Here is a 13,324-nt window from a genome sequence, read left to right as displayed (position 1 = left end):
GTTAGCTGGATTCAGCCATCATTTCAGTTATTTAAATGCTAAATTGAGAACATTCATGTGTTCAATTTGGATAGAGCATTGAGGTAACAAGCAGAAATGTCTTTGAAGAAATCACAAGATTCTTATGTGATTCTGTGGTTTTTGGGATTGATTTTTTTTCTATCTTAAATGAAAGCTTTGCTGGTAAAGTCAACAACCGGTGGACTGGACTTTGTAAACGCGTTCAATGTGAAATCTTGCTCCGTAGCAACAAAATCCCTCAGTCTGGACTTTTGAACCTTTTCTGTCTGGTCCCAATAACAGTTAGTGAGAGAGAAAACAGGGAAAAGAGGAACTGGGTAAAATGTACAGAATTTACATCTTTTACATATATACAAGATATAAGAGACAATTTGCTGTTTAGGAAATCAGAAAATATACTAATTTCCCAAACAATGAATTTAACAACAGTTGTGCCCTGTCATGTACTGCTAAATGCCATTGGTTTTCTTTGCACACATCCCATCAGCATAATATCATTCACTACTACATCTCCGTTTACTTTTTAGCAGTAAACAGCAGGGGGAACATTTGACAGGTGAGCCTGCTGGCTGAGAAGAATGTGTGTGTGTTTGTGTGTGTGTGTGTCTGTGAGTGTGTGTGTGTGTATGTGTGTAACCACTAGGCAGTCTGCAAACAGGCTGTCTTTTCTTTTCATGATATGAGCGTGTCCAATTGACTTAAGAAAAAAACTGGCTCCTCTTTGACCCCATCACATTCTCCTTTCCACATAAAACATCCACATTAGTGCTGACTGCGGCGTTAAGGAGGGCTTTTGTTGGGTTGAGATTCATTTCATTAGTATTTGGCTTTAATGTTGCCATTTTTACTGGCATTACAGGATATGAAATAAATACATCAGGTCATTTTGCCAGGGGGACACGAAACTTACAATGTTACATTTCTGGGAAATTACAAGCCTCTAACGTTGTGTGTCGGTAAATATTGGGGTTGATATTTTGTTTAATGTGAGAGCTTCGCAAATAGACCACCACTAGTGGACTCTACTCTGTAAACAATGTCTTTGAAAACAGAAAGCTTGAAACGGAAAATCAGTCCATGCGTTTGGACCATTGAACTCACTGACTCTTTTTGACGTTAGTGTTACTAAGAATGAGAAAAGCGAAATGAGGAAAAGCAGCTATCAGTGGAGTCTTTGGCTGCTTTGAGCAAAAAAACAAACAAACAAACAAACAAAAAAGAAAGACAAGAAAGAAAGAGAAAAAAAAAAACCCTTACTGAGATTCAAGGAGAATCTTATGTGTGTGTGTGAAATGTTGAAGGTGACCGAAGAATAAAAATTCTGTATGTCATTGTGTCATTAATAATAACAAATCTTTATTTGTTTTTTATTTCTCATTTCTAATTTACTGTATTTTATTTCCCATCACATTTCATCACACTCTTATCACTGCCAGCTTTTCATCTCTCTTTTCACGGGTTGCCGCAGATGGTTTCCTGGTATCGTTAGGAGGCAGGAACTGTGCCATAACACTTTCAATCCACTTGATGTACTTGGATACCTGGGTGTATACTCCGTATTTGCCGCTACGGGCACAACCCTCTCCCCAGCTGACAACGCCAGTTACAAACCACGTGTCTTTGAAGCGGGTGACATGTGGTCCACCGCTGTCTCCTTGGCAGGCATCCTTTTTCTCCACGTCATAGCCGGCGCAGAACATACGGTTGGAGATTTTGAACGAGCTGGACTCTATGCATGTGGCGCGGTCAACGTAGGGCACGGTAAGTTTTTGCAGTATAGTGGACTGAGGGCCGCCTTCGCGAACTCGGCCAAAGCCGCTCACCATTCCCGTTGCCTGGCGCATGAGCACGTTCTCGGCAAATTCCCGCTCTGGCAGGCAGGCCGGAATGATGTACTCTGAGAATTTGATTGGTTCTTTCAGCTTGATGAGAGCAATGTCGTTGTGGTATGTATCCGCTACGTAGTTACGGTGCACGAGGACCTGATCTACCTTATATGTAGCCTCATGATGCTCCTTCACCCGCGTGTCAAAGTCACCTACATAAACATACATGAATTTTAAATGAATCGTACATCCACAGCAAGAGATATGCTTTGCACACGTGCATTAAACAGAGATCACCCCAAATATCAGTAATGAATCCTCGCTCTTCAGTCCCTGAACTGATGTTTAATTATGCCCAAATGCTCTCTTTTATGGCTAGAAAACAACAACAAAAAAATATGTAGACGATCAAACAAACGCACACACACAAAGGTTTCACACACACACACACACACACACACACCTAGAACAACGCTTATGTAGCGGGACTGGTTCATGCAGTGGGCAGCTGACAGGATGAAGTATTCGTTCAGGATGGTTCCACCGCAGAACCCGATTTTATCCTCATTCATCAAGAGAGCCTGCACAAAAAAGGCACAATCAGCCTGTCAGAGAAAATCTTGAGGGAAGGACAACATTTCATATTACAGCCTACACAATAAAGAAGACAGAAAAGACATCAGACAGTAAGCCTCATGGTAACCTCAAAGGAATCACAGCAGAATCATGTGATCTAAATAGTTATACACAAAACCACACAGACTAGACATACTATTTTTTGTGAGCCCAAATTTAAAGTGAGTTATGGTCTCGTGGCTTGTGATTGGCTGATGCCTGCTTTTTTTTTTTTTTATAGTTGAGTACGCAATTCCTGTCAAGGTGCTACGATTTGGTGCAGTGCATGTGTATACACTGTTACACTGTGTAAAACAGATACATATCAAGCCAGTCTGCTCACTAAGGACAGTGTGTGTGTGTGTGTGTGTGTGTGTGTGAGACCACTATGTGGAGCGACCTGCCATGGGCACTCTCCAGGACGACAATCATCTCCGTTCACGATCCGTGTGTTTCCGGCTGACGAGAATGTGATCCTGTCTTCCACACTTGGAATCTCCCCACCAGTGCCTTGCTGGTCGGACTCTGTAGGGCTGGGGCTCACTATACTGGCACTGGCAGTGGTGTTTGCATTTTCCGTGTTATTGGTCATCTGGTCGGTAGTGTTAACTCCTTGGTATATGAAAATACTCCGGGTATGCGTGCTTGGCAAAACACCACATTTAAAAGGATCTATTGGAAGAAAAGTGTTATTGATTGTTAGTGGAATATAAATGTTGAATTTCTTTTATTATTATCTTTTATTTTCAGTTATCCATTATTATCAAAAAAGGTACATTATTGCACATCCTTTCCCCCTCCATCTCTCTCACTCTCTCTCTCTCTCTCTCCCTCTTACCATTGGATCGGCAGGATTTTCCATCAGACCACAGTTGGTAGCCAGTGGCACAAGAACAGACAACGTTGTTCTGCTCAACCTTACAGAAATGATCACATCCACCGTTCTTATTCTCACACAGCTCTGGTATTGCTGTATTCAGAGACATCAGTTAAGGAAAAAAAAAAAGCGAAAGAGTGAAAATGACCCCAGCTTTACGCGATAGTTCTTGTACTGTATACATCAAATTAAACGAATATACTGTCATTTAAGGACTGTATCTGAGCATTTTATCTGAGGACTGTATCTAAAGACTGTAATGAAGTAACGAAATAATATACAGGCGTAGAGGACAGCTTACCAATCTCACAGTCTTTTCCTTGGAAGGCTGCAGGGCAGAAGCAGGTGTAGGTCCCAATCCCATCTTTACACACACCATTATGCATACAGGGATGAGACTCACACGCATCTCCATCTACACGTAAGCCATTTGAGGAGACACAGTTCATTCAAATATGCTAAGAATGAAGAGGTTTTTTTTTTTCTTTTTAAATATGAACAAACCAATACATGACATTTAATGCACGTATTCTGCAGGCAAATGAGACAAAAAATAAAAGCAATAAAAATGTGTTTAAATGACAGCTCATTGTGGCCTCTCTAACAAATTTACAGAATCAGCGACAATAATGAACAAGTTTGCGTTAACTGACAGTTTCTCTGTTCCTTGTTTGCGTCTCATTACAGTAGAACTGCCCTGCTACCCAAGACGAAAAGATATCAGTTACCCCATTCACTTACCAAAGTAAATATTCCAGAATTCGTCCTAAAGTAAGAAAAAGAAAGTGGTGTACCTTCAGATGAAAATGTCACAAATACAAAAAGTGATTTTGATTCAAAAAAATATGCCAAGAAAGTAAGATGTGTGGGAAGGGTCAGAGATGGAACTGAAAAGGAGTACCACCCACCGTCCTTTCATCGTGTTCAAAAATCTCTCTGGCCTCCTCAAAGTCGCATCTCTCCTCCACACACTCCCGTTCCATGTTTCCTTGACGGAACTCCTCCCAGCCGCTGTTGGCTCTCCGTTGTCGATTCAGAACCTGACTGGCATCCCGACTTTGGAGGAACACTTAGGACAACACTTTCATCATCATCATCATCATCACCGTCATCATCTTCATCATCATCATCATCATCATCATTGTTGTTGTCATCATTATCACTGCTATTGCCATTGGTGAACATTACCAGTATCGTTGATGTTATCATCCACAACACTGTCGTTAGCATTTTAAGCTAAGACTAGTCAGTGACAATCCTGGCAGTAGCAGATCATTTAGGTGGTGAATTATGCTTTACAATCATCAGTCACTATTACAGATATCAGGTCCATCAGTGGGAGTATTACCGTGTTACTGTAAGAGCCAAATATCTGTGACCATCAGCAAGTACTGCCTGTATCTTACAGTGTTCAGAGTCAACACTGTGGTTTAACATTCGGTGTATGGACAACCCTTTCACTGTGCTTACACTTTCAAACAAAAGGAAGACATTTTCGCTGTTGGATGACCACATTTCTCACATAATTACATTTTTTATCACAACGTAGCAAGGGTGCTTACCCTCAGAGGCGATGCAGTGAACTAGCAGAAGAGGCAGAAAGGTCCAGAAGACCCGCAACATGTCCGATTCTCTAACCACTCGTCTTCTCCACACAAGCAGAATCCAGGAAGGCAGACTCCAAAAAAAAAAAAAAAAAGTCAATGACCTCAGTGAAAGCTGGGAGAAGGGGAGGTGCTCAAATGACCTCCAAAAAAAGAGAGAATGTTATTGAAAAGAGAGCAAGAAGTTTGGAGAGAAAGAGAAAGAGAGGGAGGGAGAGAGAGAGAGGGAGGGAGAGGGGCCTCAAGTGTGTGATCAGACGCAATAGTGAAGTTTATTCTGAAGGACTTTGAAATTAATTCAGGCCTTTGGAAAGAACAAACAGGCCTAGAAAACAGACATCCCTACAGTGAGTCCCTAATCTTACCCAATCATATCAGATCTCCCTGACAAACAGCAGGCCAGAGTGCTCTTAGGACTGATCCATTGCGTTATTATTTACGCAGCGTGATGAGAGACTTTACTCTGTCAATGCTGAACACTGTAAAAAGTGGGTATGTGAGTTTCATTTGCGAAGATCTTCATAGTATGTTATGTAAAACAAACTCCAGATTTCTCTTGAATTCAAAATAGTTTACAAGTTCACTTCAACAACAACCACAACAGGCACATATGTATGTTTTTATATGTTTATATGGCAACTTGTATATATTGTGTGTATATATATATAATTTTATAATTTTTTGTACTTATTTCCACACACACACACACACACATAAATAAAGAACACACATCATTTTTGGATCTCCTTTATTTCCAACAGTTTTATTTCTAACAATCATGCAGAAGCTTAAGCCAGTATTTTTAAACTCCTGCCCCCCCCCCCCCCCCCCCCCCCCCAGCCCCACGCTGACTTAGCAATGGTTCCCTGTCTCCTCAGAGCTCCCCCGCCCTCGATTTCAGCACTAGCTCACATGACTCCACTGACTGACTAATGATCAATCCTTGATTAGCTCAACCAGCAGTGATACTACAGTTGAAAAACCACAGGCTTAGGCTAAAACATACTATGGCATTTTCTTCTGTTGAACAAGAGGAGGCGCTGCTGAGCCAGTGAGGCTCTGGGCCTGGTTTTGGGCATTCACCAGAGTAGGTGGAGGGGCGGCCATACGTTCCTGCAGCCAGTCAAGGAAGTTGGACACTTTGGTGTATATCCCATAGTAGCCTGGATGGGCACAGCCTCTACCCCAGGACACCACACCACTCAAGAAGTAGGTCCCCTTGTACTGAGTCACCAATGGGCTTCCATCATCTCCTCTGCATGACTCCTGGTTCCCTTCCATGTAACCAGCACAGAACATATTGTCTGTGATGTTCACTCCACTCTTGAGCGCACACTGAGGGGTCAGCAAGACAGGGACGTCTAGCTGACGGAGGATGGGTGAGGTCGGTTTAACGGGACTCTGAGGGAGATGGATGTTCCCGCCTTCGGTGCGCCGTCCCCAGCCACTGATTTTGTGGAAACGGACGGCGGATAGCTCGCTCTCGGCAAACGCTCGTGTCGGGAGGCAAATGGGCACGGAGTGGGCGGAGAACACAGCAGGTTCACTCAGACGCAACAGGGCCAGGTCACTGTCCATGCTTCCGGGGTCATAACTCTCACGCACAATTATTTGGGAAACTGGGATTTTCTGCTCTGACCCTTCCTGCACTTCAAGGTCATGTTCGCCTACACAAGAGAGCAGATTTAGACCGAATTCTCAGGTCAAATAATGCACTATACATGCACATACTTACACAATCACTTAGGAACAATTTTGGCATGTCCACCAAAAACCCAAAATTTTCAGATCTGTCCATGACAGACTACTCTACCTGTAACCACAGTTAAGTCTTTTGCATTTTTCTTGTCGAGGCAGTGGGCAGCAGTGACCACCCATCGATCATCCACTAAGACTCCACCACAGAGACTTTGGCCTTTGTGCTGCAACAGTACCTGTAAAATGACCAAATATGGGAACCAGTGACCTGAAGTCCCAATCTAACCCTAAAGATCCAACAACCTAAAGAAAACATTAGCTTTTCCACTGAATCTCTCACTTACTGATTCATTGCATAGACGCATGAGAACCCTTAAGTTAATCTATCATGTGGAATTATAACTTTATAATGCTGGAATAACATCGAGTAATTTCAGTGTAGATCAGGAGTAAGTGTGCTTTACCTGCCATGGACAATGGCCTTTGGGGCACTGGTTTCCACCAACAAGTCGTGTCTGTAACTGACCTGTCTGATTAGAGCCCTGATGTGGTATCTTCCCACAGGGATACTGGACTGTGAGGACAAAGTTAGGCATTTAGCAAAGTAAACAACACAGATAGCATATTATAAGAAGTCAGTCACGCTCCGTGGTAAGATAAACAGATTCCATTGTAGAAAAAAAAGAGACTGTTCCTCAACCCCCTTCATTCTTTTAACCAAACCCACTCTCTGAGAACAAAAGCATCAACAGATTTCTCCATTTTGAGTTTCCATAAAGAGCTTCCTCCTCATTATTACTCCCTAACACATTCAAGAGGTTTTTTTTAGGAAATAAAAGTGTTGAGTGAAGTTGAATTATATCATTGCTATACTAATGTATTCACTTCTCACACCTTGAGCAACACAAGATTTCCCGTCTTCTCCAATAGAGTAACCATGGGCACATCCACAGGTTCGACGAGGACCAGAGCCGTCACAGAACTGCTCACAACCACCATTCAGATACAAGCACTTCAGTGTGTCCTCAAATACTACAAAGGGGAAGAAGAGATGAGAGATATTTGGAGACCCATACATCTCTTTTTGTTTGTTTGTTTGTTTTTTTTGTAAAGACTTTTTTGTTAGGTAAACAGAAGCCAAAATTAAAACGTAGGGAGGGGGGATATCATACCTTCTTGACAATATGCGCCTTCAAAACCCTCCAGACACTGGCACTGGTAAGTGTCGCCTAAGTAAATACACGTCCCATTGTTTTTGCAAGGGTTCGCCAAACATGGCTCGCGAGCTGATGGGAAAATCTGCATTAATAAAAATACTTGTCCATTTTGGTCAAATATTAATAAATAAAAAAAAGCTATCTTCCCCAAATATTCATTCATTCATTCACCTCAGTCTGCAAACAACTTGTGAAATGACAGTATAAAGTATAAGTATAAAGGACAAGTATAAAGTATCCATGGACAAGTAAAACGGAGGCAAAGAAAAGGTTCAGTTCAGTTCAGTTCAATGTTCGAAAGAATGCTGCCTTTACTCGATGGAAACGACCAATCATAGACGTCATAACCTTTGCCTTTGGGTCGAACGTATTTCAACCTACGAGTTACTGTAAGAACCAGCACTCTAATGTAGCATGCTAGTAAACTCGAGCTAAAATTAGATAAAGGTTAAGCAATAAGAAGAAGAAGAGGAAGAAGAAAAGAAACTTTCTGACGTTATATACATAAATATACAAATAGTGAAATCATAAACAAATAGTTAAATCACGCTCTCTTACCATGATAAGTCATCCAGAACTGTTTCTATATAAAAAAAAAAAAAAGAAGAAGAAAACAAAGAATGAGCTTTCGGGTAACTCTGACAGATGACAATGCTCAGCAGACCAAGCATGCTGTTTTGCATTTTAGTAGCTTGCACCGTCATTGTGTCGTCTTCAAACACCTCCCGGGCCTCCTCGTAATTACAGATCTCCTCGATGCATTCGCGCTCTAGATTTCCCTGCTTTAGTTCCTCGAGGTACCCTGAATTTGCACGTTTTTTGCGGTCCAGGAAAGAGTGTGCATCGTCCTTTACGAGAACGACTGAAGGTGGTTAGAACAAAGACAATAAACACCAATTTTTTTCTCTGATCAGACATGTTTATTATGATAGCCGTACAATTATTAGGGACGCCTATTAAGTGTCTAAATAATACTTTTCGGTATATTTTCGACAAACTACTTACCTACTCCGGCAGCGATGCGAAAAACTACAAAAAACACGCAAACCACACGCGTGTGCATTTTAACCCTCTTTGGTTTTGCTTTGAAACAATCTTTTAAGGCTTTGGTCATTGGTTTAAAAGTGAACACCCACAGTTCGATCGGCAGTACAGAGCAAATAGATTTAATGTAATTTGAGTTCAAGCTACAGCGAGGCAATGAATAGTAGCATGGTCGTTTAACCGACGTTCATTGATACAGTAGACAGTTAAACAATAACTGACAGGTTCTTTTCAGCCCCCTTTACACGCCGTATGTACATACTTAACACTAGGGGAAAAAACTAGTCTAATCGTATGGTAGAAAGTGGAGTTCTAAGGCAAACTGCTGAGTTTAACAGCATTGTCAGTGATGTCGAAACAGGGTCGTATTGACTGCTCGTATCGCTGCTCTTAGAATGTATACAGTAAGCTTTTCCACAGTTTAAATGTTTGACCAACTTTCTGCAGGAGAAAGCAAGATATTCAAACATTGCGCAATAACAAGCAGATAAAAAAAAGATGTAGGACCCACAATGCAATCTCCCCACAAGGTATAGGCTAGTTGTCAACCTAAGCAGAAAATAACAGTGGTTTCTTTCATATTTCATATAGACAGTTGTGAATTACAAGAATGTAAATCTCTCTCTCTCTCTCTCTCTCTCACACACACACACACACACACACACACTATTGTTTGCTCAGACACAAAGAAATAAGAAATCATTAAGTATGCTTCAGTTTACATTAGCTATCTTTTATTCCAGAGTGAAATACTAAGGCAGTCCAAACCATCAGACAAACGTTTGAAAATAAGGGGAATCAGATCGAAACGAAGCAAAGATGTTGATAATGATCACGAAAAATATAAATACAAATCATAACAGATACATTTTACAGTGATGCACACTGTTCTATCCCTTCTGATTTTTAGACAAGTCATTTTCTCACTGCTTTTACTCTTTCACCAGTCTTGTCACGTGACACAGGGCAGTTCAGTTGCGGGCTGGTATGATCTATGTCACTGTGGGGTTAACAGCCGGCGTCGACACAACATTTTGGATCCACTGAAGGTAGTTAGACACACGCGTGTATATGCCATAGTTCCCTGGACGAGCACATCCCTTTCCCCAGCTGACGATACCCAAAAGGAACCAGGTCTTCCTATAGTGGGTAACCAGTGGTCCACCGCTGTCACCTTTACACGAGTCCTGCTTTCCCTCAATGTATCCGGCACAGAACATGTTAGAGGTCAGTGTGACATTGCTGTTTTCCACGCATTCCTGTGTTCGGATTCGGGGGACCTGCAGCCGGCGAAGGATCCGTGCGGTGGGACCCCCCTCGCTCCTCCTGCCCCACCCGCTCACCGTGTGCATGTTCACGGCCCAAAGCTCCCGTTCGGCCATGGCTTTGCGCGGCAGGCACACGGGCACGGCGTACGGGCTGAGGGTGATCGGACGACGGAGTCGCAACAGGGCGATGTCGTTGTCTGCCGTCTTTGTGACGTAGTTGGGGTGCATGAACATCTCCTCGACCTCCACTGTCTGCTCCGTGCCCTCTTTTTCGTCAAGGTCATGCTCACCTAAGTACAGGAAACGGCACGGGATGGGGGAACACACACTTACACGCTCACAACCACTCAGCAGTGTATTTGGAATCAAGATGCATTGAAGCCCATGTATCATGTTACAAGCAATATATGATCGTCATACCATTACGCAAAATTCATACCTGCAACGACCTTGAGAAACCGTGTTTGTAAGTTCTCCAGACAGTGGGAGGCAGTGAGGATCCATGTGGGCTTGTAGATTACACCTCCACAGATCCCTTTCGAATTATACATCAGCAAGACCTGTGGTAAACAACATGAGAGCGTGCATGTACATACACACACAGACACACACGCACACACACATGCACATGCAGATGCTCTGATTCACTCCAGAAAACAGACTTTTTAAGACACAAATATAAAATGCTGTTTCAAACTAAACAATGAATCATGGGACAGTAAATCTTCGTACAACGTGTCTTGTATCCCTAATTGTCTGAAATTTTCTACGGACACATAGGTCTTGAAATGATTCTTCCTACCTGCCAGGGACAGTGACCCTTGGGGCATTGTTCTCCACCCACTATTCGAGCCCGGGGATTCAGTAGATTCCCTCTCGGAGAGAGATTACTCTGCAGAAGAGGAACTTTACCACAAGGAATGGTCTCTGAAATAGAGCATTCACAACATCACAAATGGCTTACTGAATCAATGTGTGTACAATATAATAGTTAAAATTCAGTTATGCCCTCTAAAACAAAATGTTCCAAACATCCCTACCGCAATACTGATAGCGAATAACTACATTTCTGTTTCTGGTCATGACCACATCGGATCGATAATAATAATAATAATAATAATAATAATAATAAAAAAAAAATCATACCGTGGATGGAATGCACGTATGATGATTGACAAGTCTTACCATGCGTTAGGCAGCTTTGACCATCTGAGGCCAGGAAATACCCCTCCGCACACGAGCAGTTACGTCTACCCACCTCTTCCTCGCAGTAGTGCTCACACTTCCCGTTGTCATAGAGACAAGAGTCAGGGACGTCCTTAGTGACTGGAGGAGAGGAGAAAAGACTACGACTTGACATTTATCTCTTCCTGTGGTGTGGTTTTACTGTACGAGTCGATATAAGCGCTGAACTTGTAAATGTCACGTTCTGCTCGTCCTTCCGTCCATTTTAAGATATCAGTTTATCGAAAACAAGTTGTTTGTGCGTCTGTGTCTTCTATAAAGAGATAGTTGTGTTTGTGTTTCACCAGACAGTTGATCATATTCAGTGAACATTGGATAGACTCCTGATGCACATTTTAGGGTCTCCTGTTTTTGGATCGCATTACTTCAGAAATTTTGGGGAAGGTAACAGCTTTTAGGAGGAGCAGAAAGAAATGCAAACAATTAAAGATTTATGATCAAATTTTTTAAAAATGAGGATGAGCAACAAGTTACTTAATCTGCATTTTCATGGGATTATCCTAGTTTGTGACATAAATGTATGTGAACAAAACAAACAAAACAAACCAAACAAGCAAAGGTGTGCACACTTGAACATGTGAAGACAATCATTGGTTTAATTCCCCTTAGCTCCACATAATGTGCCAAAAAGTTTTTGGGGTTTTTTTTGAAAACCTTACCAACAAACAAGATATGAGCAGTTTTCTGAGTGATACATTACAAAGCAGCTAACAGATAAGAGTGACTTAACTTACCCAGTTCGCAGTTACGTCCACTGAACCCAGGTGGACACATGCACATGTAGGACGCCCCTGATTCGTTGGTGCAGCTGCCGTCGTTCTTGCAGGGGTTAGAGAGACAGTGGTCCTGAACTGTCAATCATACGGTCTTGTGAAGCTAGAGAACTAACACCAGGGGGTATTGATCATCATTTGCCTATTGTAGAAGCATCAACTTACCATTGTACGTTTTCCAGAACTCGTCCTGAGGGAAACAAAAAACGTACAAACAGGTCTCAAGCGGTGTTTACTGGTGTATCAGCTAGATAAAATATTTCACGGGTATGTGGGTTGAATGTTTGATTTGTCCGGTACATTCTGTTTCTCTTTTAAACTCTGTGCGATGCTGAACCATCACCTGTTCTGAACACGTGATCACATTCAGTTTAACATGTACAAATGATGTGGAAAAAGCCGTTTTAACGATGTCCACAATTATTTTAGGCGGAATTACCCCTCCTCACTGCAGTATATGAAACATAATGTCGCATTGACATTAATAACGACCAGACTTTGACTACACAGATGGCGATGATGACTGGTTTGTGATGCTGACCGTAACCTCCTTATGCTCAAACACCTCCCGTGCCTCCTCATAGGAGCATTTCTCCTCCAGACATTCTCTCTCTAGATTACCAATCTTCAGCTCCTCAAACCAGCCTGAGTTTGCACGTTTAGTGCGTGTTAGGACCCTGTGGGCCACATCCCGTCTCACGAACACTACAAGACAAAAAGTCAGCAACACACATGTATGTACACACACACACACATGCACACACACACACACAGGCGCGCGCGCACACAAACGCAAACGCGTATTCAGTCGAGCATTAGAGGACGGCCCGATAAGTGGTGCAGTGCAACCACACTCAGCAATAAAATCAAACTAACACCGTATAAAGATTTACGTTATATTTCCATAATAACGAAGATTTATGATTTATATTTTTACCCGAGGCAGAGAGACAGGAGTTGAGGCTCCACCAGAGACAGAACACATGCAGGGTCTGCATTTTGAGCAGTTACAACCGTTCTGAACAGCCTGTTTCTCCTTGGACCAAAATCTGGGGTCCAAAGTCTGGTCAAACTCCTCCCCCCCCCAAAGCCAGGGCTCAAAGCCTGTTCACTACCCACCTTTTAGAAATTCCACA

At 42.3% G+C, this 13,324-nt stretch overlaps 3 protein-coding genes across 4 annotated transcripts; all 3 read right to left on the bottom strand.

Annotated features, from left to right (window-relative positions):
• Positions 1 to 1,355: 1,355 nt before the first annotated feature.
• f10 (coagulation factor X) lies at positions 1,356 to 5,048 on the bottom strand. The gene is made up of 8 exons (XM_030779579.1): positions 4,902 to 5,048; positions 4,248 to 4,408; positions 4,081 to 4,105; positions 3,641 to 3,754; positions 3,301 to 3,432; positions 2,863 to 3,134; positions 2,311 to 2,428; positions 1,356 to 2,059 (listed from the first exon to the last, which is right to left on the bottom strand). The coding sequence occupies exons 1-8, from the start codon at positions 4,960 to 4,962 to the stop codon at positions 1,437 to 1,439; spliced, it is 1,506 nt and encodes a 501-aa protein (XP_030635439.1). The 5' UTR covers positions 4,963 to 5,048; the 3' UTR covers positions 1,356 to 1,436.
• A 626-nt stretch (positions 5,049 to 5,674) lies between these two features.
• Positions 5,675 to 8,975, bottom strand: LOC115816596 (coagulation factor VII). Its single transcript, XM_030779580.1, has 8 exons — positions 8,864 to 8,975; positions 8,557 to 8,720; positions 8,417 to 8,441; positions 7,814 to 7,927; positions 7,536 to 7,673; positions 7,106 to 7,215; positions 6,757 to 6,877; positions 5,675 to 6,610 (listed from the first exon to the last, which is right to left on the bottom strand). The coding sequence occupies exons 1-8, from the start codon at positions 8,970 to 8,972 to the stop codon at positions 5,949 to 5,951; spliced, it is 1,443 nt and encodes a 480-aa protein (XP_030635440.1). The 5' UTR covers positions 8,973 to 8,975; the 3' UTR covers positions 5,675 to 5,948.
• A 639-nt stretch (positions 8,976 to 9,614) lies between these two features.
• On the bottom strand, positions 9,615 to 13,263 carry f7 (coagulation factor VII). Of its 2 annotated transcripts, XM_030779581.1 has the most exons (8): positions 13,126 to 13,263; positions 12,730 to 12,893; positions 12,354 to 12,378; positions 12,150 to 12,266; positions 11,356 to 11,496; positions 10,973 to 11,097; positions 10,610 to 10,730; positions 9,615 to 10,460 (listed from the first exon to the last, which is right to left on the bottom strand). In XM_030779581.1, the coding sequence occupies exons 1-8, from the start codon at positions 13,184 to 13,186 to the stop codon at positions 9,895 to 9,897; spliced, it is 1,320 nt and encodes a 439-aa protein (XP_030635441.1). In that variant the 5' UTR covers positions 13,187 to 13,263; the 3' UTR covers positions 9,615 to 9,894. The 2 variants fall into 2 exon arrangements, with proteins under 2 accessions (XP_030635441.1, XP_030635442.1); XM_030779582.1 differs by lacking the exon at positions 13,126 to 13,263 and having other exon boundaries at positions 12,150 to 12,234; positions 12,730 to 12,861.
• Between the last annotated feature and the right edge of the window lie 61 nt (positions 13,264 to 13,324).

The sequence above is a fragment of the Chanos chanos genome, chromosome 7, assembly GCF_902362185.1.
Source record: "Chanos chanos chromosome 7, fChaCha1.1, whole genome shotgun sequence".
In the NCBI taxonomy this organism is placed as follows: Eukaryota; Metazoa; Chordata; class Actinopteri; order Gonorynchiformes; family Chanidae; genus Chanos; species Chanos chanos.
The sequence above is the reverse complement of the archived record's forward strand: the minus strand, read 5'-3'. Positions and strand labels throughout refer to the sequence as shown.

Bases quoted from the DNA above. Each gene is read 5' to 3' on its own strand.
- f10 (XM_030779579.1), bottom strand. From the start codon at position 4,962: ATGTTGCGGGTCTTCTGGACCTTTCTGCCTCTTCTGCTAGTTCACTGC. The intron at 3,433-3,640 runs GTAAGCTGTCCT...CTCTGAATACAG, and splicing joins AGGAAAAGACTGTGAGATTG to CAATACCAGAGCTGTGTGAG. The intron at 2,429-2,862 runs GTCGCTCCACAT...TTTTTTGTGCAG, and splicing joins CTGGAGAGTGCCCATGGCAG to GCTCTCTTGATGAATGAGGA.
- LOC115816596 (XM_030779580.1), bottom strand. From the start codon at position 8,972: ATGACCAAAGCCTTAAAAGATTGTTTCAAAGCAAAACCAAAGAGGGTT. The intron at 7,928-8,416 runs GTAAGAGAGCGT...TTTTCCCATCAG, and splicing joins GTTCTGGATGACTTATCATG to CTCGCGAGCCATGTTTGGCG. The intron at 6,611-6,756 runs GTAGAGTAGTCT...TCTCTTGTGTAG, and splicing joins AGACTTAACTGTGGTTACAG to GCGAACATGACCTTGAAGTG.
- f7 (XM_030779581.1), bottom strand. From the start codon at position 13,186: ATGCAGACCCTGCATGTGTTCTGTCTCTGGTGGAGCCTCAACTCCTGT. The intron at 11,497-12,149 runs GTAAGTTAAGTC...CCTCTCCTCCAG, and splicing joins TGGACGTAACTGCGAACTGG to TCACTAAGGACGTCCCTGAC. The intron at 11,098-11,355 runs GTAAGACTTGTC...GCTCTATTTCAG, and splicing joins TCAAAGCTGCCTAACGCATG to AGACCATTCCTTGTGGTAAA.